This window comes from Chiloscyllium punctatum, chromosome 16 (assembly GCF_047496795.1).
Source record: "Chiloscyllium punctatum isolate Juve2018m chromosome 16, sChiPun1.3, whole genome shotgun sequence".
Classification (NCBI taxonomy): Eukaryota; Metazoa; Chordata; class Chondrichthyes; order Orectolobiformes; family Hemiscylliidae; genus Chiloscyllium; species Chiloscyllium punctatum.
This window is the reverse complement of record NC_092754.1, coordinates 34,988,497-35,014,755: the sequence shown is the minus strand read 5'-3', so window position 1 is coordinate 35,014,755 and position 26,259 is coordinate 34,988,497. Positions and strand designations below refer to the sequence as shown.

The 26,259-nt window shown below is 41.5% G+C and overlaps 2 protein-coding genes across 4 annotated transcripts in view; one reads left to right on the top strand and one right to left on the bottom strand.

Moving 5' to 3' along the window:
• Positions 1 to 9,562, bottom strand: part of mtor (mechanistic target of rapamycin kinase) — a 356,079-nt gene extending 346,517 nt beyond the window's left edge. For all 3 annotated transcript variants that reach the window (XM_072586719.1, XM_072586721.1, XM_072586722.1), the window contains exon 1: positions 9,428 to 9,562. The gene's annotated coding sequence lies outside the window, so the exon portion shown is untranslated. The remainder of the gene's footprint in view (positions 1 to 9,427) is intronic.
• Positions 9,563 to 9,671: 109 nt separating this feature from the next.
• ubiad1 (UbiA prenyltransferase domain containing 1) lies at positions 9,672 to 24,935 on the top strand. Its single transcript, XM_072586716.1, has 2 exons — positions 9,672 to 10,348; positions 18,395 to 24,935. The coding sequence occupies exons 1-2, from the start codon at positions 9,841 to 9,843 to the stop codon at positions 18,877 to 18,879; spliced, it is 993 nt and encodes a 330-aa protein (XP_072442817.1). The 5' UTR covers positions 9,672 to 9,840; the 3' UTR covers positions 18,880 to 24,935.
• Positions 24,936 to 26,259: the final 1,324 nt, after the last annotated feature.

Genomic DNA, 26,259 nt, shown 5'->3' with positions numbered 1-26,259 from the left:
TACGGCTTAGTGAGAAGAGTAGTCTTCTTCTGATTGAAATCCCCAACCTGAAAAAAATGGAAAATCTCTCTGTTGGGCAACCCGTATTTGCGGCTCAGTTGTTCAAAAGATATCATAATCTCCCCCTTCGAGACACCGCCTCCTACTTTAGAACAATCCATATTCCGCAGTTACACCGGCACCACTCCCCATCTCTTCCTCCACTACATTGATGACTGCATTGGCGCCACATCGTGCTCCCGCGAGGAGGTTGAGCAATTCATCAACTTCACCAACACATTCCACCCCAACCTTAAATTCACCTGGACCAGCTATGACACCCCCTCCCCTTCCTGGACCTCTCCATCTCCATTAATGACGACCGACTTGACACTGACTTTTTTTTGCAAACCCACCAAATCCTACAGCTACCTGGATTACAACTCTTCCCACCCTACCACCTGCAAAAATGAAATCCCGAATTCCCAATTCCTCCACCTCCACCGCATCTGCTCCCAGGAGGACCATTTCCAACACAGAACACACCAGTTGGCCTCCTTCGTTACAGACTGCAATTTTCCTTCCCACATGGTTAAAGATGCCCTCCAATGCATCTTGTCCACATCCCACCCCTCCACCCTCAAACCCCACCCCTCCAACTGTAACAAGGACAGAACCCCCCTGGTGGTCACCTTCCACGCTACCAACCTTCGCATAAACATCATTCGAAGACATTTCCGTCACCTCCAAACGGACTCCACCACCAGGGATATATTTACCTCCCCACCCATTTCCACGTTCCGCAAAGACCGTTCCTTCCATGACTACCTGATCAGGTCCGCGCCCCCACCAACCCACTCTCCCTTCCTGGCACCCTCCCCTGCCACCGCAGGAATTGCAAAGCTTGCGTCCACGCCTCTTCCCTCACCTCCATGCAAGCCCCGAAAGGAGCCTTCCACATCCAAAGTTTTACCTGCACATCCACCAATATCATTTATTGCTTTCGTTGCTCCCGATGCGGTCTCCTCTACATTGGGGAGACTGGACGCCTCCTAGCAGAACGCTTTAGGGAACATCTCCGGGACACCCGCACTAATCAACCCCACCGCCCTGTGGCTCAGAATTTCAACTCCCCCTCCCACTCTGCCAAGGACATGCAGGTCCTGGGCCTCCTCCACCGCCGCTCCCTCACCACCCGACGCCTGGAGGAAGAACGCCTCATCTTCCGCCTTGGCATCAGTGTGGATTTCACTAGTTTCCTCATTTCCCCTTCCCGCACCTCAACCCAGCTCAAACCTTCCAGCTCAGCATCACCCCCATGACCTGTCCTACCTGCCTATCTTCCTTCCCACCTATCCACTCCACCCTCCTCTCTGACCTATCACCTCCATCCCCACCCCCACTCACCTATTGTACTCTATGCTACTTTTTCCCCACCCCCATCCCCCCTCCCATTTATCTGTCCACTCTACAGGCACCCTGCCTCTATTCCTGATGAAGGGCTTTTGCCCAAAACGTCGATTGTTCCTGCTCCTCGGATGCTGCCTGACCTGCTGTGCTTTTCCAGCACCACTCTAATCTAGACTCTGGTTTTTACCTGAAATTGGAAGAGCCTCCCATCTCTGGAGATCTTGCCTAATATTGTCGAGCAAGTGAGCAAAGTTAGTCTGAAATAACAGATCAGACTTGGGGGTAATAAAAATGCCCAGGTATTGAAATCCTGCCCGTGACAACTTAAAAGGGAACTTAGGGCCACCTTCAACCTCTGGCACATCCTTAAGGTTCCCCAAAGGCATAGTCTCTGATTTTGCAAAGTTAATCTTATATCCTGAAATAGCCCCAAATGACTACCCCTACCAATCCTAAAATTTCCAGACTTCACCCAGTTGGTGTTGACCGCAGCCAGATGGTGGCGATATAAAACCTCTACCCACCTAGCAAAGACCCCACCCAACCCAAACTGTTCTAAGACATTAAAAAAATATGATTAATCCACCTGGTCAAATGCTTTCTCTGCATCTAAGGAAATCACCAACCCCTGAATCGATAGTTGCTGACAAACTTGGACCATATTCAGCAATCTTCTAATATTATTAGAGGACCTACGGCCTCTTATAAATCCTCTCTGGTCCTCTTTAACAATATGGGGCAACATCTTTTCCAATCTCAGTGCCAGGATATTAGACAGAATCTTGAAATCTGAATTTAAGAGAGAGATGTGTCTGTATGAGGCACAATCCCCAGGAACCTTCGCCTTCTTAAGAATTAAGGAAATATTAGCTTCTCTCAAAGATGATGGTAGGTATTCATGCATATAGGAGTGATTGTACATTTCCAACATCAGCCCTGACAGAATCCCAATAAACTCCTTATAAAACTCACCCGGGAGACCATCAGGGCCAGGTGTTTTCCCACTCTGAAGTTGCTTAGTTGCCTCCTGTGTTTCCTGACTTGTCAAGGGGCCGTTAAGGACAGAGAGGCCTGTTCCAAAGTTACCCCTGGGAGGTCCAGGTTCTTAAAAAAGGCCTCCATTTTAGCACTCCTGTCCCCTCATCCTTCAGACCGATACAGTTCAGAGTAAAAACCCCGAGAAGCCTCATTAATCTTATTAGCATTGTGTGTAAGGACCCCAGCGCTGTCTCTGATTGCATTAATGGATTGGGGAGCACGCTTTTTCCTAGTCAGGTACGCTAAATACTTCCCTGGCCTATCCCCATTGTCTAGCAAAAGCAAGGTTATTTCTTTGTGTTTTGTGTCAGTATCGAATTCAAGGCAGCCTGGGAGGGCCATGATCCGCTGTTGCTTCGTCACCGAAGGCCACGCAAAATGTGCCACCTCGGCGGCTTTCAACCGCGTCTCAAGTAGACGCTGCTGTTCCTCTTTCTGTCATTTCCGGCTAGTCGAATAGGAAATAGCTAATCCCCTAGTAAAGGCCTAAGCAATCTCCCATAGCATAGACAGACTACTAGCCTTGCCCGAGTTGATAGTCAAGAATTCCTGAAACTCCTTCAAAACGTATTCCACAAATTTGGAATCCTTAAGGAGAAAAGGGTCCAAACACCAGTGCCGCAAACCTAGCCCCTCACTTGGCCTTAACCTCCAAATATACCGCCGCGTGATCAGATATAGCTATATTCCCAATTTTACAATCCATAATCGAATCCAGAAGGGCCAAGGGAGCCTGAAAAAGATCAATCCTCGTGTGACATTTATGTGGGTTTGAAAAAAAAAAGGTGAAGTCCCTGCCGGTAGGGTGAAGTGAAGACATCTGCAAATATCCACCAGCCCCAACTCCTCACATAAGTCAACCACCTGCTTGGGCTGCGAAGAAATAGGTTGGGGGCCACAAGGCATCTTGTCCACTGTCAGGTCCAAAAGACAATTAAAATCCCCCCCCCCCTATAATAATGTACCGTGTTCCAACAGCACTCAACTTAGAGAAAGAACTAATCAAAATTTCAGGGGATGTGTTGGAGGACAGTAGACATTTAAATTGCATTATCCCTCCCCACGTATCAGGACTTTAAGCATCACACATCACAAATCGTCCCTGCTCATCCTTCACCTGTTCTAATAATGTGAACTGAAGATATTTCTGGATAAGTACAGCCACTCCCCTACATTTAGTAGTAAAGGATGATAAAAACACCTGGTCATAACCCCCCTGTTGTAATTTCAGGTGTTCCCCATCATCAGGATGGATTTCCTGCAACAAAGCGATATCAACCCTTTCCCTCCTAAGGCTAGAAAGCACTTTTTTCCTTTCAACAAGCAAATGACTTCCCTTGATGTTCCAGGTGCACCATTTAATAAGACATCTGGCTATTTTCCATTTCGGAGACCCTAGAACCCCACGGAGGGAGAACCCTGCTTACAAAGCGCAGAGCACATGTAAACAAAGACTCAGAGTCGAAGAATTATATATACAAAAACTACTCTATCGCAACTATTAACAACTATTACTACCAATAAACTACAAACAAAACTAAATATAAAATCTTGAATAGAAGACTCTTCCCCCTGCCCAGAGGGGGCACTCACCCTACCCATTTCCTCCTTCACAGCTCCTTCAAACTCTGACTGTGCCCCAGCCTTCGGCCAGAAAATAAACAAGGGGATGCCCTTAAATCAACAGAAAAAAAGACAAATTCAGGATGAGCACACCACCCATCCCTGGCTTTATGTCATCTCTACTTGTGACTAAAAGAGAAACAGAACAAACAAAACTAAAGGGGGAAGACAACAAAGAGCATCCACAAAATTTCTCATCAGAAAATCTAGTTATTAAAAAAAAGGAACAACTTATTTCAAGTTTTCTTCCCCCTTTCCAAAAAAATAAATTATTAGGGAGAAAGAAAGGAATAAAATAAAAGGGAAAAGGAAGACAAACATTAACCGCATTCTTCAGGCCAGTCCATTTTTACAGTGTCTACAAAGTTTTTAGCTTTATCCACTGAGTCAAATGTATAAACGGAGTCCTCGTGGCTGAAACAGAGCACTGCGGGGTATCTCATGGAGTACTGGACGCCCAGGTTCCTCAGCCTCTTTTTAACTTCATCGAAGGACTTCCTCTTTTGAATTTAAACTGCTGAGAAATCCTGGGAAAACATGATTTTTGACCCCTTGTCCAGCAGTATCTGTGGATCATTTCCCAATAATCTATCACTTTTTGCTTGTCCTTATATGAGTGGAAGTGCACTAGGACTGAGTGGGGATGCTGCACTGGCCCTGACCTGTGCGCTGCAACTCAACAAGTCCTTTCAAACTGCAGCCTTCTGGACTCAATGTGAAGGCCCAAAAACTTCAGCAGCCAGCTTTCAAAGAAGCTGACTGGCTCCTCATCTTCCTCAACTTCAGGGAGCCCAATAATAATTCAGAGATTTCTCCTCAGACCTCGATTTTCAAGGTCATCAATATAGTCTCGCAAGGCCCACACCTCTCGCTCCATCATCTGGATCCGACTGGATGAGGACTCCATCGCAGGTTCCGAGGCCTTAGTTCGACCCTCCACCTCCTCCAGCTGCTCTCCAAGGCCCTGGGTCTGCTGCTCATGCTTCTGCAGCATGGACACGATAGGTTGGACCTGGGCATGAATCTCCCCATGGATCTCCTCAATCGCAGCCCCAACTTTCAAGGCAAGTCTCTCCATCACCGCAGCCAATTCCTGAGAATCTGTAAGGTCTCTGGGGAGGGTTCTGGAGAGGCTGCTGAGGAGAGTGTCCTCCCTGCTGCTGTTTGCTCAATCCTTTTCACTTGCATCCTTCCCACTCCCAAATACTAACAAATATGTATTTTGTAAGGTTTTAAACTAATTATTCCACCACATAAATTGACCAGGGATGGCAAAAAACACCAGTATGCTTTGGCTGTTAAGCAGAGCTGTCCACAGCAGTTCTACAGAATCGCCGCCATCTTACCAGATCCCGGACAACGAGTTTTTAATTCATTTGTGGGATGTGGGATGTGGCAGAACAACATTACCTGCCCCTAGTTGCCCTTGAGGTGTTGGCAGCAAGCTGCCTTTTCGAAACGCTACAGTCCACCTGCTGTGGGTCGACCATTAGAGAGAGAATCCCAGGATATTGACCCATTTCGAAGTCAGAATGATGCATGGCTTGAAGGGGAACATGAAGATGGTGATGTTCCCATGTATCTGTGGCCCTTGTCCTTCTAGATGGAAGTGGTTGTGGGTTTGGAAGGTGAGGTCTGAGGATCTTTGGTGAATTTCTGCAGCGCATCATGTAGATAAACTGCTGCAACTGACCATCAGTGGTGAAGTGAGTGGATGTTTATGGAAGTAGTGCCAATCAAGCATGCTGCTTTGTCTGGACGGTGTCAAGCTCAAGTGCTGTTGGTGCTGCATACTTCCAGGCAAGTGGGGACTATTGCATCACACTCCTGATTTGTGCCCTGTAGGTGGTGGGCAGGCTCTGGAGAATCAGGTGGTGAGTTACTCACCAGTCTTCCTAACCGCTGATCTGCTCTTGAAGCCACTGTAGTTGAGTTTTTGGTCAATGAAAGCCCCCAGAGTGTTGATAGTGCGGGATTCAGTGATAGTACCATCATTGAATGCCAAGGGCAGTGGATAGCTTGCCTCTTATTGGTGATTTGTGTGGCACAAACGTTACTTGCCATTTGTCAGCCCAAGCTGATTGTTGAAGTCTTGTTGCATTTGAACATGGGCTGCTTCAGACACTACCCTGAGGAACTCTGCAGAGGTGTCCTTGAACTGAGGTGACTGACCTCCAGCAACCAAGTCCATCTTCCTATGCACCAGGTACGACTTCAACCAACAAAGAGTTTGCATCCATTGATTCCAGTTTTGTGGCTTCTTGATGCTACATTGTTGAAAGCAGCCCTGATATCAAGGGTTATGACTCTCACCTCATCTCTGTAATTCTTTTGTCCATATTTGAACCATGGCTGCAATGAGGTCAGGAGCTGATTGGCCTCGGTGGAGCCCAAACCTGCACTGTGATGCCCAGATATTGATGAACAGTTGCTGCTTGATAGTAATGTTGATAACATCTTCCATCACTTTACTGATGATCGATAGAAGTCTGATGGGCAATTGGCTGGATTGGATTTGATCTGCTTTTGATGTACAGGACATACCTTGGCAATTTTCAACATTATCAGGTAGATGTCAGTGTTATCACTGTATTGGAAGAAGTTAGCTTAGTTCTGGAGAACAAATCTTCAGTACTATTGCCAGAATATCGTCAAGGCCAGAATATTGTCAAGGCCAAGCACAAATCACCACTGTCTCCAACATGTGGAGTGAATCAAATTGGCTGAAGACTGGTATCTGTGATGCTGGGACCAATGGCAGAGGCCACGATTGACTCAATACTTCTGCTGCAAATGCTGCAGCCTTATCTTTGCACTCATGTGCTGGGCTCTTCCATCAGTGAGGAAGAGGATATTTGTGGAACCTCCTCCTCCAGTGGGTTGTTTAACTGCCCACCACCTTCTTGACTGAATGAAGCTTAAATCTGATCTGTTAGTTGTAGGATTGCTTAGCTCTGTCTATCTCATGCAAGTTGTCCTGTTTGATAGCTTCACTAGCTGACATCTCACTTTCAGGTCTGCCCAGTGTGGCTCCTGACATGCCGTTCTACACTCGTCATTTAGAGTCATAGAGACGTACAGCATGGAAATAGACCCTTCGGTCCAACCTGTCTATGCCAAGGTTGTTCCCCTGGCTTGAAGATAGCGATTGAGTGGGGACATCCCAGACCACAGGGTTGCAGCTTGTGCTGGAGTAGAATTCTGCTGCTGTTGATGGCCCACAGTGCCTCATGAATGTCTAGTCCTGAGTTGCTAAATCTGTTCAAAGTCTGTTCCACTTAACACAATGAAAGATGGAGACTATTGTCAATGTGAAGGCAGGACCTCTTCTCCACAAGGACTGTGCAGTTTTTCCAATACTGTCATGGACAGATGCATCTATCATGGACATGGCAGATTGGTAAGATCTTTTTGGTAAATATTGCTAAGTATGTTTTTCCCTCACCACCTGCTGCAGACCCAGTCAATCAGCTATGTCCTTTCAGACCCAACCAGCTTGATCAGTCATACTGCTACCGAAGCACTCTTGTTCATGAACACCGAAATCCCACCCCCACACAGAGTTAGATGGATCTTACAACATACTTTTTATTACTAGTACAGTGACATTAACACCATGCTACTGCCTCCACTTAAGTGATCATGTCATCCACAGACCAACAGGCCCTCAAAAGGCTCCTCTACACTGGGGAGACAGGACATCAACTTGCAGAATGTTCCACAGAACATCTTTGGGACACACATACTTAACAACCCCACTGCCCTGTGGCCGATCACTTCAACTCACCCTTCCACTCTGCCAAGGACATGCAAGCCCTGGGTCGCCTCCTGCGCCAAATCCTAGTCACCCGAAGACTGGAGGAAGAACACCTCATCTTCCAACTTAAGACCCTCCAACCACACGGAGTCAACGTCGATTTCACCAGTGTCCTCATCGCCCCTACCCTCACCTTATCCCAGATTCAACCCTCCCACTCAGCACCACCCTCCTTAACTGTCCTACCTGTCCATCTTCCTTCCCACCTAGCTATTCCACCCTCCACTCAGACGTATCACTAATAACCCTCCACCTTCATCCACCTATCACATTCCAAGCTATCTTTCCCCCACAGCCCACCCCCTCCCAGTTATCTCTCAGCTCTCTTGCCCCCATCCCCCGCATTCCTGATGAAGAGCTTCTGCTTGAAACATTAACTCTCCTGCTCCTCGCATGCTGCCTGACTAGCTGTGCTTTTCCAGTGCCACACTTTTTGACTCTGATCTCCCATATCTGCAGTCCTCACTTTCTCCCCATCAAAAGGTGACACTGATTAAACAGAACAATTGAAAGTCAAGAAAATAGTAACTTGTAAATAGTGACAAATATAATTACAACAAGCCACTTCATAGGAACATCATCCATTAATTTTCAGCACTAGGCCAAGTAAGGGTGTATTAAGAAAGCTAAAGGAGTATCTTGAAGCAGAATTGCATTATTTCAAAATACCTACATTGCCAGGAATGCCACTATCTCTCGATTTTCTTCTTCCACATAGTTTAACAGTAAGTGAGGTTAACAAACAGAAAGCTTCTTTCAAAGGGACCTACATTTGGCTAAGCACAGTCATTAAATAAGGGCAAACAAAGCTGTGAGAGATAAATAGGATTTTGAATTAGAAACTAAATGTTAAAATCAACTGGCAAACATGATCCAAAAATATAAAAGATTTAGAATAACAAACAAATTGGGAGAATTAAAAGTATTAGTATACACCCCTGTAAAACAAACCTTTTCACATTTTTACACCACTGATGTGTAAATAGAACACTCAAAGTGGCCCTTATCTTTATTGGATTATAGTAATGTTTTTCATTTCTATAATCATATGTGAAACAGATGATCTACTGCACCAGGCTTCTTAAAAGCCAAAAGAACAGCGCATGATGTAAATGACAAACAAAAACGCAACTTGTTTGGAAAAAGCTCAGCAGGTCTGGCAACATCTGCGAACAGACATCAGTGTTAACGTTTCGGGTCGAATTCTGAAGAAGGGTTACTCAACCTGAAACGTTAACTTTGATTTCTCTAAATAGATGCTGCCAGACTATTATGGTTTTTCCAGCAATTTCTGTTTTTGTTACCAGTCTTGTGTTACTACATTCTGCCTAAATGGTGGAGTTATTCTGAAATGCGTTTCTTTGCTCATGAGTTAGAGATACTGTCTGACAATGAATTATAAATAATTCGAGAAAACAAAATCCATCAAACTTCTTAAATTCTGGAACATAACACACACCAGAAAACTTGCAAATAGCACCGTAAGATTTTTTTATAATTTAGCCGCCATGAATTCAACACTTAAATAATCATAACGGATAATCGTTCGTGCATACTTACTCTCTTGTCGTATTACAATAAATAAAGCATAAATTCTTCACTTCAAAGTAAATTGACTATTTTACTCCATATAAGCTGCCATATTGAAAGGAAGCTAAATGACCTCCAGACTTTGCGCGCCGGTGATTGACATCTGCGTGATCCGATCAGAAGCGCCAGCATGTGCCGGTGGGCGGGTCACCATGACGTTTGCGAAGGCAAGTCGCAGTCATCAATGCGCGTGCGGGTATGCGCGAGGGAAGACCGTTACGGGCGCACGGAGCGAGGTGTCATCCCACTCCCTGGACCGTGGAGCATCTGCGCATGTGTGGCGCTGTGGCTCGAGGTGGTGACATTCGTGCGATGTGGGTGCTCAGGCAGATGGCGGTTGTCATCCTGGTGATTATCGGATAAAGGGGGCGACGGGCCCGAGAATGAAAGAGAATGGGGAAGTTAAGCAGGTGGAATCGGACGCCGAGTCGAGGATGCAGATCCCCGCTGCGGACAAGGAAACGGTACAGGGTTTCGGCAGGAGCCTGAAGCAGAAGTGCGCCGCGTACGTGCTTGCCCTGCGGCCCTGGAGCTTCAGCGCGTCGCTTACTCCAGTTGCCCTGGGTACGGCCCTGGCTTACAAGAGCCTGGGCCAGCTCGACCTGACCATTTCCCTCCTGGCTGCCTTGGCCGTGCTGGCCGTACACGCGGCCGGTAACCTGGTGAACACTTATTACGACTTCAGCCGGGGCATCGATCATAAGAAGAGCGACGACCGGACCTTAGTGGACCGGATCCTAGAGCCACAGGATGTGGTGCGGTTCGGAGCCTGCCTGTACACTCTGGGCTGCCTCTGCGCCTGTTCCCTCTATTTTCTGTGCAAACTCAAACTTGAACACTTAGCTCTGATCTTCTTCGGGGGCCTTTCCAGCTCTTTTCTTTACACTGGAGGTGAGTAAGGAGGAAATAAGCAGGATGCCTCTTATTTCGGTTTTGCGACCTTTTAGCTGGAGTGATTCATAGTTGTGAAGGAGAGTCACTAGACTCGAAGAGTTAACTCTGTTTTCTCACCCCAAATGCTACCACACTTGTTGAGTTTCTCTGGCTATTTCTGTTTTTGTTTCAGATTTCCAGTATCCGCAGTTCTTTATTTTAATATTGTAGTTGTTTTGGCATTATTTCCCTCCTCTACATTGATAACTGCATTGGCGCCACCTTGTGCACCCACGAGGAGGTTGAGCAGTTCATCAACTTCAACACATTCCACCCCGACCTTAAATTCACCTGGATTATCTCTGACACCTCCCTCTCCTTCATGGACCTCTCCATCTCCATCAGTGACAACTGACTCAATACTGACGTTTATTTACAAACACACCAACTCCCACAGCTACCTGGATTATGCCTCTTCCCACCCTACATCCTGCAAAAATGCTATCCCGTATTCCCAATTCCTCCGCCTCTGCCGTATCTGCTCCCAAGAGGACCAATTCCACCACAGCACACACCAGAAGGCCTCCTTCTTTAAAGATTGTAATTTCCCTTCCCACGTGGTTGAAGATGCACTTCAACGCATCTCACCCACGTCCTGCACCTCCACCCTCAAACCTCACCCCTCCAACCGCAACAAGGACAGAACCGCGTTGGTCCTCGCCTTCCACTCTACCAACCTCTGCATAAACTGCATCATCCACTGACATTTCTGCCACCTCCAAATGAACCCCACCACCAGGAATATATTTCCCTCTCCACCCCTTTCTGCAAGGACTGTTCCCTCCCTGACAACCTGGTCAGATCCACGCCCCCCAACAGCCCACCCTCCCCTCCTGGCACCTTTCTCTCCCACCGCAGGAATTGTAAAACCTGTGCCCACACGTTCCGTCTCACCTCCATCCAAGGCCCCAAAGGAGCCTTCCACATTCATCAAAGTTTCACCTGCACATCCACCAATGTCATTTATTGTGTCCATTGCTCCTGATGCGGTCTCCTTTACATTGGGGAGACTGGATGCCTTCTCGCTGAGAGCTTTAGGGAACAACTCTGGGACACCCACACCAATCAACCCCATCGCCCCATGGCCCAACATTTCAACTCCCTCCCACTCTGCTGAGGACATGCAGGTCTTGCGCCTCCTCCACCGCCACTCTCTCACAGCCTGATGCCTGGAGGAAGAACGCCTCGTATTCTGCCTCGGAACACTTCAACTCCATGGCATCAATGTGGACTCCCAAGTTGTTTCTTTTCTTCCCCCACCCCCACCCCCACCCCCACCCCCACCCCCCACCTCAGTTCTAACGTTCCAGCTCAGCATCATCCTCATGACCTGTCCGATCTGCCAATCTTCCTTCCCACCTATCCACTCCACCCTCCTCTCTGACCTATCACCTTCATCCCCACCTCCATCCACCTGTTGTACTCTTGGCTACCTTCTCCCCAGCCCCACCACCCTCCCATTTAACTCTCCACCCCGGAGGCTCCCTGCCTTCATTCTTGATGAATGGCTTTTGCCCGAAACGTCAATTTTCCTGCTCCTCAGATGCTACCTGACCTGCTGTGCTGTTCCAGCACCAGTCTAATCTGGAGTCTGTTTTGTAATAGAGTCATACTGCACAAAAACAGATGCTTTCATCCAACTTATCTGCATTGACTAGATATCCCAAACTGACCTAGTCCAATTTGCCAGCACTTAACTCCTATCCCTCTAAACCCTTCATATTCATATACACACCCAGATGCCTTTTAAATGTTGTAATTGTACCTGACTCTACTACTTCCTTAGGCAACTTGTTCCATTCATGCACTACCCTTTGTGTGAAAAAGTTCCCTTTCAGGTACTTAAAAATATTTCCCCTCTCACTTTAAACCTATTCCTCTAATTTTGGATCCCTTCCACCCTAGGAAAAAAGACTTTGGTTGTTTACCCTATCCATCGATTTGTATTAACTCACTTATGCTGCTTGCTGTTAAAGAAAAATACATTTGAGTGTGTTATGACTGATTTCTGTTCATGCCGAGAATTCTAAGAAGCAAACTCAAAGCCAAATTTATTAACTTGATTTTTTAAAACATGAATAATGGAAATCTGCAACTGTGGGCAAATCAGCATCAATGAGAAAGAAATGATTTTCATCAGAGCTGAATTATTTTTATTTCCAAAGAAACAGTAATAATGTGTTGCATCCTCCTTTTTGTTTCCATTTGCAACCTCCCTAGTTGTCGTTTTTTTTTGTTACCTACTGCCGCAGAAGGAAATAAGATGCAGAATGACTCAAATATTTCTAACTTTTAAAGATAACAAATTTCTATCTCTTAGTTAAACTGAGAATTGCCATATTTTTTCTGTAATTAATGATTGTGACTAAAAGATGAATTCCACGTAATAAAATATTTTATCTATATTAAATTCTAAGAGAAGTTGTCTCATGTCCCATCATACACTGGGAGTAACATACCTGGTTCAAAGGAGGAGAGGCTTGAAAACTTCAAATTCCTGGCTGAGTAGTACTCTGGAAAGCAGGATAAGAGAAAAAAAAGAGGTGGCAGTATTGATGAAACAAACTTTCACACTCTAGAAAGGCATGATGTAGGTGGGTTTAGGATAGTCTGCTCATAAAATTGAGGAGTGGCTTACGACAATGTTGTAGGCCACCAGACCAACAAGTTTACAAGAACTGGAAAGTAGTGAAAATATCAGGTTTCCTTTATCTTTGAATATAGAACAGAATAATGACTCTAAATGGCAGAATGTAGAAGGTATTAGAACTCCCCCTTGTTTTGAACATTAATAATATCAAAACTCATTGTCCTATCAGTTTTTCCAACCAAATAAGACTTCATAATCTCATAAACAATAAAGATAGCAACAGTCTTCTGGAGAATGAATATTGTTAAAATGTGCGCAAATCTCTGGCAGATTAAAATTTGATTAATGGACCTATGATCTTGGTAGGAAGAATGCGGAGATGTTAAGTCACCTAAATAGTATGCAGGAAAAGAAGGATAAATCTTTGAAGTTGGCTTGTGAAGCTGAGAAGGCTATTAAAAGAGCGCATGGATTCTTGACATTAATAATGCGGTGTGGGGGGGAAGGTAAAGCAAAGAATAGCAGTAAACCTTTGTAACATAATAGTTAGACATCAGAGGAAGTATTAATCCTGGTGATAAGATGTGAAGTGTGAGAAAAGAACAGATTTGACCAGAGAATGGCTGTAATGGTGGGCAGCATCAAAACTGGATAGAGGGAGAAATGGCATTTCAAAAGAGCAGAGAATGCCCAGGCCCCATTCTGGTCTATGGCTAATTATGGAGTGTTGTGTTCCATTTTGACCACCACACTTTGCCAAGGCTTAATCATTGTTACAGAAGTTATTAGCTAGTTGGAGGGATTTGGGTATTATGGAGGTAGTGGAGAAGCTGGACTCTTGGAATAGAGGGGTTGAGAAGATATTTAATAAAGTTATTTGAATCATAAAATGGTTTTGAGAAAAAATAATGGAGAAACCGATCTTCTGGCAAAAGAATGAGTAACCATCGGACACAGGTTTTAAGATCACTGTAAAAGAACCAGAGGTGACCTCGGGATATTAGATTAGATTAGATTACTTACAGTGTGGAAACAGGCCCTTCGGCCCAACAAGTCCACACCGCCCCGCCGAAGCGTAACCCACCCATACCCCTACATCTACATCTACATTTACCCCTTACCTAACACTACGGGCAATTTAGCATGGCCAATTCACCTGGCCTGCACATCTTTGGACTGTGGGAGGAAACCGGAGCACCCGGAGGAAACCCACGCAGACACGGGGAGAACGTGCAAACTCCACACAGTCAGTCGCCTGAGGCGGGAATTGAACCCGGGTCTCAGGCGCTGTGAGGCAGCAGTGCTAACCACTGTGCCACCGTGCCGCCCACTGTTATGTTATTCAAAAGTAACATTCAAAAGACAATTTGACAGATACTCTCAAGGAGAAAATTTATACAGCTGTGAGAAGTAGGACTATTTGGAAAGCTTAATTTGAGATATGCCAGACAGGTTGAATGAATGACCGCTAAGGGTATTCTTAAGATTCCTTTATTTTTAAATTGGCAAGTATAAACAGCAAATATCAAGAATGTATTTTAGCTCTTCCCACATACTAAATCAGTCCATCCTTATCCCAGATTCGAATATTTAAATGCTTAATTTTGAAACTAACTTTCAGTTGAAGGTCGTGAAGGTGTATTCTGTCCCACCACTTGCAATGTGCATTTGCAACAGATTTGCAGGGTTTTACCACCATTCCCAAGCCCATAAATGTACAGCCTTTACATGAAATAGTCAGAATGTTGTGCTCTAACTGAGTATATTTACACAAGTGTTAATGCACAAATGGTTTATGTTTTGTAATAATGCTAAAGTTGTACTAAAAATTCACCCTGAATTTTGACGTTAAAAATTCAACTACAGAGAGACGAAGCTGCTTGATTTTCCATTCCATTGTTTTCTGTTTTGTTCTTCCTACTAAGACTATATTTTACCTCAGTTGTTTTTGTCTTTCTCCGTTTCCACTGTTCCTGAAATTCACTCTGTACCAGCATATATCTGTTTGACTTCTGTACCTCCTATGTTCTCACACTTTTCCACATACTGAATCAGAAAATTTTCTTGTACACAACTTAACAAATTCCTGTCTATCTAAACCTTTAACACTCTGGCAGTCCTGCCTATGTTTGGAAAGTTAAAATCCCTGACCATAACCACTCTACTATTATTCTGAGATCTCCTTACAAGTTTGTTTCTCAATTTCCCCATGACTATTAGGGGGTCTATAATACAATCCCAATAAGGTGATCATCCCTTTCTTATTTCTCAGTTCCACCCAAATGACTTCCCTGGTTCATAGCTCCTTGAAAGTGGAGTCGCAGATAAATAGGATAGTGAGGAAGGCGTTTTGGTATGCTTTCCTTTATTGGTCAGAGTGTTGAGTGCAGGAGTTGGGAGGTCATGTTGCATTTGTACAGGACATTGGTTAGTCCATTGTTGGAATATTGCGTGCAATTCTGGTCTCCTTCCTATCGGAAAGATGTTGTGAAACTTGAAAGGGTTCAGAAAAGATTTACAAGGGTTGCCAGGGTTGGAGGATTTGAGCTATAGGGAGAGGCTGAACAGGCTGGGGCTGTTTTCCCTGGAGCGCCGGATGCTGAGAAGTCACCTTATAGAAGTTTACAAAATTATGAGGGGCATGGATAGGATAAATAGACAAAAGTCTTTTCCCTGGGGTGGGGGAGTTCAGAACGAGAGGGCATAGGTTGAGGGTGTGAGGAGAAAGATATAAAAGAGACCTAAGGAGCAACTTTTTCACACAGAGGGTGGTGAGTGTATGGAATGAGCTGCCAGAGGAAGTGGTGGAGGTTGGTACAATTGCAACATTTAAAAGGCATTTGGATGGGTATACGAATAGGAAGGGTTTGGAGGGATATGGGCCGGGTGCTTGCAGATGGGACTAGATTGGGTTGGGATATCTGGATGAGTTGGACCAAGCAACTGTTTCCAGCAAAGTCAGTAGGAACGGGGGGAGGTGGGGAGAATTCTCCACTGGATGGAGTCAAAACTATAATAAAGAAAGGTGACTGCATGGTTAAAGGCCTATTACCTCAACCCCACAACAGTGTACACCGATGTAAGAGTTTCTCAGGACAATATCCTAAGTCCAATCATTTCACTTGCTGCAGCAGTGACCTTTCTCCAGCACAAGGTCAGAAGTTTGCTGCAGATTGCACAACATTCAGCACCATTTACAACCCTTCAGATACTAAAGATGTGTTTGCAAGCAGTGAGATCTGGACAATATTCAGGCTTGGGCTGACCAATCAGAAGCATTGTTTTCATGTCACAAAGCAATGATCATTTTGGACAAGAAATAAAAGGTTTCTCCTCGCATTCAATGGTACACTACTATTAATTGCCATACCATTAGCATCTTGGCGATAACCATTAACTAGTCAGCAGGTCAAGGGTTTGGAATTCTGTGGTAAGTATCTTTTCTCCTGATGTCTATCATCTACAAGCTATGAATTAGGAAATACTCCTATGTATTTTTGAGTGAAGCCCCAACAACCCTCACCATCCAATACAAAATAACCCAACTGGTCAGCAATCAGTCCAGAATGTTTATTCCCCATACCAGTCTAGTAACTGCAATACTTACCATTTAAAAGATGCATTGCAGTAACTTAGCAAATCTCTATTAGCAGCAACACCCAAACATGTGACTTTTTGACCTAAGAGAAAGCAACAGGTACAAGTTTCCTTCCAAATCACATACCATCATGATTTGCAACTATATCGCTGTTCCTTTGGTGTTAATGGATCTTACATATGCATTCCAACAGTTAAAGGATGCAAACTATTAACACAATTAAGGATGGGCAATAAATGTTGACATTGCCAGCAGTGGCTACATTCCATGAATGAATAAATAAAAGCTGTTGAACAATTTATATAGTAGATCTGTATAATCTAAGCTGCTAAAATTGAATACACTCAATGTGTTTACAATGTTTTCGGACTTCTGGTAAAGACATTATCTGACCCAATCTTTATTTTGCAGGGGTACTTAGTGTTAGTGTCAATTAAGACATTTTGCATGTAATCAAATAACAGGCAGGCAGTTTGAGGATTTTTGTTTGGTTAAATGCTATCTAGTGATTGTGTGCCAAAGTGTTACCAGTATGTGTGGAGGGATAAATGTTTTCCTGTTTCCTCCAGAATATGGTGGAGTTTGAATTTCTAAAATGATGTGATTTCGCAATTCAATAAAAGTTGGCCATGTAAAGATATGAAGAAGCAATCCAGCTGGATCTCTTCAGTGAGCAACTAATAAGTTTGCTTTAATATTTTAAAACTTCATTTCATAAAAAGCTGAATGTTATTAGATTAAAACAATCTCAAATCCCACAGCATATGCGCACACTAGCATGCCAAGCAGAGAGAGCAACTTGCAGCATAAGGTAAATTAGAATTGGGAAAAATGTTAAAGTCCATAAGAAAAACCAATTATACTTTCTGCTGTTGGTCTTGAAGTTCCAGTGGAGTTGTGGCCAAGCTGGTTGAGACACTCTCTTTCAAACTGTAATCTGTCATTTCCAGCAGAATTGCTATAGCATTTCAAGTGCATTTTATTTTAAAATTCTATGTCTCTATATTCCAACTTGTAACAGCCATGAGATCGGAGTTTGATAAAACTGTTTCAAGAGAGCTGCTGTGTTATGATTACATCCTACAGGCTGAGTTGATGTTACTGTCTTCTGTAACAAACAGAAATAATTTTAGTTCTTCACATGTGGGATTTTGGTCTGTGTCACAATTCACTGGACAAGTGTGCTGCCCTGCCATTCTGAGAGTCATCGCAAAAGTTGAAGATTTTAAAATATGTTTACAAAGATTCCCCAATTTACCTGATTTTCAAACCCAGGACAGATTTCTATACTTAATAAACTGCCAGCATTTAACACAACTAATTAAAACTCTAACCTACTTGCAAATCACTGGTATTAAACAGTCCACAATTTGAAAAAAAAACAAGAAAAATAAAAAGAGACAGTCTTTATAAGTCTTGGTTGACTATTAACATATGTTTGAGGTCATCCATATTAATAAAAGAATTTTGATCCCTCTATTGTCATACCTTGGAAAAAAAGGGATTCCTTAGTTTCACTTTGCATAATGGGTTTTCTGCAGGTCTGTTGTTCCAGTTTCAGCTATGTTAATGCAAATCAATTCTTTAGCAAATACTGTTTATGCATTTTATTTTAATTCCCTATGATGCTTAGCCAACTGACAAGGCTTTTGCATTTACTTTTAAAACAGTATCCTGACTCACTCAGGTTTTTTTCTTAAAGTCCCATCTAATTCAATGAATGGAATTAGATTAATAATCCATATATTGTATTACAATTTAATACATGTGGATATACTAAATGTATTCTAACTCTTGTCTCTTTTTGGACCTACAGGCATTGGATTTAAATACTTTGCTCTTGGTGATATCATCATTCTGATCACCTTTGGACCGTTAGCTGTGATGTTTGCCTATTCTGTGCAAGTTGGTTACTTGGCCATTTCACCACTACTTTATGCAATTCCTTTAGCACTCAATACAGAAGCCATCTTGCACAGTAACAATACCAGAGACATGGAGTCTGATAAACAGGCTGGGATTGTCACCTTTGCCATCATTATTGGGCCAACATTATCTTACATTGTGTATAACATGCTGATATTTGTACCCTATGTAATATTTTGTATATTAGCAACTCGATATACCATCAGCCTTGCATTGCCGCTTTTGACTGTACCTTTGGCCTTTTCACTTGAGCGACAGTTTCGAAGCCAGAATTATGCCAAAATTCCCCAGATGACTGCAAAACTGAATCTTTTTCTAGGATTGTTCTATGTTTTTGCCATTTTGTTAGCACCATCTGGAAGCTTACCAAACTAAAACGGCACAGACTCCTTTTCTATATTTCAGAAATCAAAATTGACGATGGTGAAGCTATTTTTTTATTTTAAAATAGAGAAGTTGGAACAGTACTTTTTTTTCAATTAAGCCACTATTCCTTTTAAACAAAAAATTGTTAATTTTTTTGCAGTTACTCCAACTTCCACTCCTTAGCAAAGGTGCAATTTGCACCTGAAAATTAAGTCGTGCATGGTGTGTTTTTTTTCTTTAAATAATGGTTTCAACATCAGGAAAACAATTTGCATATGTACTGTACAAGTAACCCATATTTTCAGTGTCATCATATGGTGAGAAACTATATCACAAGTAGATTTAAACTCATGCTACCTTAGATTTTGATTCGTTATACCTAATCCTTTACATAGTTGATTCCTATATATAAAATCATGAACAATAGAAAATTAAATTTATCTGGTTTTTACTTCTTGAAAACTTTAAGCATTAACAGGTTAACAATGGAGGACTGCCATAGCTTGTAAATGGCTTGTGATATAATTTCATTTCATCTGTAATGGACAAATTTGCATGATTTGTACAATTGGTCTCTGGTAGCAAGAAAAGTGAATTTCTAGCACACATACAGATGTACTGAGAGTTGGTCCTAGGAAGTAATTTTAAATATGTGATGTCCATCTAATTTGAGAGAACATATTTTTGTTTTGCTTTTGAGTTTGTTTGAACTTAATTGTAATTGCATTTTGGCACTTGTTTATTCTGTCATAACCTGCACTGTTTATTTGCAAGGATTGATATTTTGAAGTTATGTTTGAAATACGTAAATGAATGGGACAAAGGAGATTAAAAGGCATGTAAACAGCTTGGCAAGATGTCAAAACGTAAACTGTTTTAGAGGATGGAGTATTTAGTATTTGTCATTTTACTTTTGTACAAGATTTCAAATGACTTTGCATTAAATTTTAAGGGAATAAATGGATTCTTGTTTACCCTTTAAACTCCCTAGAGTTAGCTATTCAGTTCAATTAATGACCTCTTGGACAGCTGTGCAGTTGGGCAATCAAAAATTGCTCCTTTTGCCATGCTAATGTTGGTCCATTTGGCGAGGTCAAGCAATTATTTTGTTGTTATCGAAGTCAGAGTTTCTCCAAAGTGCAATTTGAGTTTGTGAGCTGTGACGCAGGTATGGCCACCTTGGAGTTTTGCCTCTCCACACTCCCTTTCCTGTCTTCTCTCAGGTCATCTTTCCCACTTTTACATTTCTCACAGAGAGGTCATGATTATTTTCAAGTCTCAATCATGTCACATTTGGAAAGTTTAGAACACTAATTTAATTAGTGAATGAGATATAATGGCTTTCACAATCAATGTACTGCATTATGTTGGATCAAATCACTGCAGATGCTGAAATCTGTACTGAAAACAACAAATGCTGGAGATCACAGCAGTCAGACAGCATCAACAGAGAGAGAACAAGCTCTGATGAAGAATCATCTTGATTCGCAACGCTAGCTTGCTCTCTCCATCGATGTTGTGTAACTCACTGTGATCTCGAGCACTTGTTTTCAGTACTGAATTTTGCTGTTGGCCTAAATGGCAGGAAAAAAGTGCCAGCAGTATAAAATCTTTCTCCTGTTCAAGCCTCCTTTACAATCATAACAACAACAAAATTGAAAAGCCTCTTAATTTATATGTGAAAGCTTGGAATTTTGTTAGTTTGAGGAAGACATTTTAATATTTTTTTTGCTTTGGACATAATTTATTTTAAACTTCATTCTCTCCATTTGGAAACTTGCTACTTCAGGACTTTCTCGTGTTGTTTGAACATCAGTGGAGTTTTTCCATGAGAAATTGTAGAAGCAGGCATCCTTTCCATCACTGGATGTTTTGTGCTCCAGATGATATATTTTCACAGAGATTGGAGAAAATACTATTAGGGTCAAATAAAAAGAATGGTTTATTGCCCTTGAGTGTATTTTCTCTTCAATGTAAGGATTTTTTTTCATGAAGAAATATGTTTTATTCAAAGATATCAGTTTCCCATTTTTAGGAAATGTTAGTAATTGAACTTTAATTTCTGTTGCCTTAAGTAATTAATTATTGCACTGACCATTATGATTTTTTTTTGTTTTGTCTTCAAGTATTTATAGATTTTTCACGTGGATAAAGATTTGAAATGCAGAATATGTCAGTGTCAAGATAGTTTTGTTAATTCAGTGTGCTGTCGGGAGTATGGAGCACACCATCATCTGTGCTAATGAACATGCTCCCTAATTCATCACAAAAACAGAAATTGCTGAATAGCATCTGTGGAGAGAAACTGTCAATGTTATGAGTCCAGTGACCTTTTGTCAGACCTACTTTTTGTTTCGGATTTCCAGCATCTGCAGTTCATTATTTTTCTCCCCTATTTATAGTTGTTTCTTTTTAATTAAGTCTTACCTGAATTTTGTTTGCGGTATTTTTTTACATTAGTTTTGCTGCTTGATACATTAAAATTCTTGAAGTTCATTTCCTTTTGATTGAAGAGCACTTTCATCCCATAATAGTATTACTGAATAGTGCAATGAAGTAAAATTAACAATGATTAAGCTCAATCACTTAGAGACATATAATGAGTTAACAGAGCATTCAAAGGAATTTTGATTTTTTTTTATTGTGACTCCTATTGTCAAAACTTCCTGACCTAAAAAGAGAGATTTTAGGAGGGAGAGTTTTGGTCTTTTTCTTTCTCTTGTTAACATTTGCTTATTCAATAATTAACCTGTGGATGTGTAAAACATGCTTTCTGCTAGTGTGTTGTTTACATGAAGCTAAATTTGGACAGATTTTCAAATCACACTGCCCAGATACATCTTTTAGCAATTCCAGCATCCCAAAAGTAGAGGTTTGCAAGCGCATACAGTCTGGCAGAAACAATCTTCTATCCAGGTTGGCACGTTACCCCAACACAATTAGGTGTCAGAACATTATCAGCCAGTTTGATCCAAACAAATGAAACTGACAAATGATAGGAACCTAAATTTATAATTTGTGTTTGGGACAGGTTACTGGACTGATGGTTGTTTTATTTTAAGTACTTTGAAACCTTTTTTGAAATGGATTTGTCTTGGAGCGTCGTCCCCATACACCTCATTCTCCAAAACCTAGAAAGAAAATTAACCTTTCATAATATCTTTATGTATTCTGATCCTTTAAGATTGTCTGTCCATGACCAGGATTATTCTGGAAAATAAATGCCCATGATGCAGTGTATGACATATTAGCATAGCTGGAAGATTTTTTTTTGTCAGCCAACTAAAGAGTGAATAAAAATGGGTGTTTGTTTGACAAGCTGTGCTGAGTGTGGTCCTGTAAGGATCTATGCTGGGACCTCAATATTTTGCTTCAGTTACACATATTGGTGAGACCACATCTTGAGTACTGTGTGAAGTTTTGGCCTCTCTTGGTAAGGAAGGACCTAAATGCTTTGGAAGTGGTTTATAGAAGGTCTACCAGATTGATATCTGGAATAAGACGGTTCTCTTCTGAGAAAAGGTTGGATAGGCCAGGCTTGTTATTACTGGAGCCTGGATAGTCTTGATAAGATTAATGTGGAAGAATATTTCATCTTGTGGATAAGTCCAGAATTAAAGGGCACTGTTTTAAAATTAGGCATTGCCTTTTCATAACCATTTAAGGGGAAAAAAGTTATTATTGCTTTGTAACCTGACAACTCCGCATCAAGCGGTAGAATCATTATATTTTTCAGAGTTCTGAGTTTTTTTAGACAGTTGGGTAGATTATGAAACCTGGGGCTGTTCAGGGTAGGTGGGAATGTTGAATTTGCAATGCAAATAAATCAGCCATGATGTTAATAAATAGTGATGCAGGTCAAAGGATCAAATTATCCACTCTGCTCTTGTTTTGTATGTTCTTCTGCTTTGTACTATTGTTTTTCCTTAAGCATAAGTATTATTTGAAACCAAAATTTCTAATTCCTCATTAGCATTTAATACACAACACTAATAGATGATAATCACTGTGGGTGGCACAGTGGTTAGCACTGCTGCCTCACAGCACCAGAGACCTGGGTTCAATTCCCGCCTCAGGTGGATTTTGCATTCTCCCTGTGTCTGCATGGGTTTTCTCCAGGTGCTCCGGTTTCCTCCCACAGTCCAAAAATGTGCAGGTCAGGTGAATTGGCCATGCTAAATTGCCCGGAGTGTTAGGTGAAGGTGTAAATGTAGGGGAATGGGTCTGGGTGGGTTGCGCTTCGGTGGGTCAGTGTGGACTTGTTGGGCTGAAGGGCCTGTTTACACACTGGAAGTAATCTAATCTCTAATTGCTCTCCATTATTCAGATACCTATAAGTTAGTCTTGCTTCTGAGCTCAAAATGATCCTCATTGCATGTCAAACTTGGAAGGACAAAATCTACAAATGTACTGTTGAGTTTTTTTTCCCCCCACAGTTCCAATGACTTTAGAATCAATTTTCCATTTGCAGTAAAATTCCAACAACAAGTCATCACACTGGCTTTACTTTTATGGTGTCAAACCATTATTTCTTAGATGGTTTTAAGCTGGAAGGGTTAATTGAGTAGTCTCTTCAGGGTCAGTGTTGCTAATGAATTTTAAGATAAATGGATTAATTTACATGATGCTTTTCATATTTGACCTTTCTTTGTTATGCACACCTGCGTGTTAATTGCTGACAAATTTCAGTCCAGTGGAACATAACTGTAAAGGGTGGATCTAATAAAAGTCAAATAATGGTTTTAATTATGTTTATTACTTCAGCTGATTATGCATTAGTAGCACTGGTTGGGAGCAGAGTAGCTGTCATCCTCTGCTATTTATATTTTCTATATTTTGGGGTTGGGAGCAGTTCTTGTGGGATAATGGTTATGTTTTCTGCCTCTGGGCCGGAAAATGAGCATACAAGTCTGACTTGCCCTTGAGATGTACCATAACGTGTCCAAACAGATTGGTTTAAAAAAATTAAACTATAGTTGGTTTTACCAGACCCATTTGTTCATATTTCAGTCAATTTAGAGAAACTTAGGTAGATGATATTATGCTATCTGATGTAATAAAATAAGAATAATACTAAAATTTAAATACAATATGCTGTTTTCTTGAAGTTCTGAAGGACAAAAAGTTTTGTAGCAAGTGTTTTTGACATTAAATAGAAGTTTCAAGTAAAGTATTTATCTTGATACAGTTTACTAATTTAACATTGTGTACACATGGTTGTCAGTTCAAAATTTTACTGCAACTTGCTGATCAACACTAATAATTCAGCAAAGATGCCAAACCAAGAATAGTTATTGAATCTACCAATGCACGCACCAATGCAAGGATCATTCCTGCAGTAGAGGTGCTGATTTTGATGTGCATTTTCAGGACTTTATAATATTGCAAAAAAAAAGTAACCTCTGCATCTCTAAATATATTACAACTTTTATTGCGAGAACTCCCAACAAGTTCAAGTTAAAAGTACAAATTTATTGCAAAAATAGTTTTATTTCTTGATGTTTTTGTCATAAACCAATGAATGTCTACATGATGAAAATTTGCAGAAGTATTAATTAAAATATAATGCATTTGAAATAAAATTTCCACTAATTCGCGTACATTGTATGAATCTGACCTGCTGTCCATATGTTGAAAATTCCATGTTGTGAAATCCAGTGCAACAGTTTTATTTATATATGTCTGATTAAATTTACTTGTCTTGCATTAAAAGCTGTGGGTGTTCTAAAGATGAGTTTCAGAGGTCTACAGCCTCAGTTTAATTGGATAATGTGTCAAACTGATATTGTATTCTGGATTTCATCAATTTCTCCATTTACCTACACAGTTTGACAGGATAAGTGTTTCTAATGTCAAATTATCCTATTTTTTGCCAATCACTCATACGCGGTTGGATGAATTTATCAGCCAAAATCTATTTGTTAGGCAAATATTATTCGATATACATTGCTTAGTTTATATTAGACAAGACCTGTCAAATGTACTTTAGGAACTGATCATCTAGAGTAATACGCTGACTCTTGTTTATAATTACCAGTTTTTGGAGAAAATATAGTAATATATTGTGTTCATAATTGTAAACTATAATTGCAATGATTCTTTAAATAATCATTTTAATAAATTGACTCTTAGGTTTACTACTTTCTAGTTTAAAAGGGTTGTTCTTTTCTACTCCCTAGCCATGATGAGCAACATTTGACTCGGTGACAGTTGTGTTAACATTATTCTTTCACCTGAGATTTTGGCTCAATTCCAGCTCAGAAAAATAATGTCTGCTGCACTTGTCAGTGTGAAATTTTTCGATCATTCTGGATGTCAATCTAACATTTTTATTTAAAAAGTGAGGGAGGCAAACAAAATCTGGTAACTATAGGCTACTTCAGCCAAGTTTTCTTCACCACTTAATGCTTTTTTTGGTTTGATGGTGTTCTTGTGACTATACCTCTATTGTGCTTTAAGACATTTCCTTGATGGCAAGGGTAATAAGTTGTCATTGCTCTTTTCTTAATGTCACTGAACTTGGTGTCAGCTGACTTCTGTCCATTTTTCAAATCAACTCCAAGTCCTGCTTATCTGTCAACCAGTTCTTGAAAACCTTTTTAGGTTTATATAATCTTTTGTTATTCTAATAGACGTGTTCAGTGATTTTAACGTTCCAAGCATAGACTGGGAACTGCCATAGTGTTAAGGGCTTAGATGGAGAGGAATTTAAGTGTGTACAAGAAAATTTTCTGATTCAGTCTGTGGATGTACCTACTAGAGAAGGTGCAAAAGATAACCTACTGTTGGGAAATAAGGCAGGGCAAGTGGCTGAGGAGTCAGTGGGGGAGCAGTTTGGGGCCAGTGACCATAATTCTATTAGTTTTAAAATAGTGATGGAAAAGAATAGACAGGATCTAAAATTTGGAGTTCTAAATTGGAAGAAGGCCAATATTGATGGTATTAGACAAGAACAAGTTGATTTAAGGGGTGGATATTTGTAGGTAAAGGGCCGGCTGGAAAATAGGAAACCTTCAGAAATGAGGATGAGAGTTAGGATAAAAGGCAAGGCTAGTAGGAAAGCTGGATGACTAGAGAAATTGAGGTTTTGTTCAAGAAAAAGGAAGCATATGTCAGGTATAGACAGCAAAGATTGAGTGAATCCTTAGACTTGCATGTCCTTGGCAAAGTGGGAGGGGGAATTAAAGTGTTTAGCCATAGGCCAAAGTGCACGTGTCTCAGAGGTGTTCTGAAATGTTCTGCAAGTTGGCATCCTGTTTCCCCAATGTAAAGGAGAATCTATCCAGATATTTGAGATAAGGAGCTGCCTAGTGTTCGTGGAAACACCAGGAAGGGAAGCTGCCACTAATAAAGCACCAGTGAGAAGCCAAGGGTTTACAAGGGACCCAT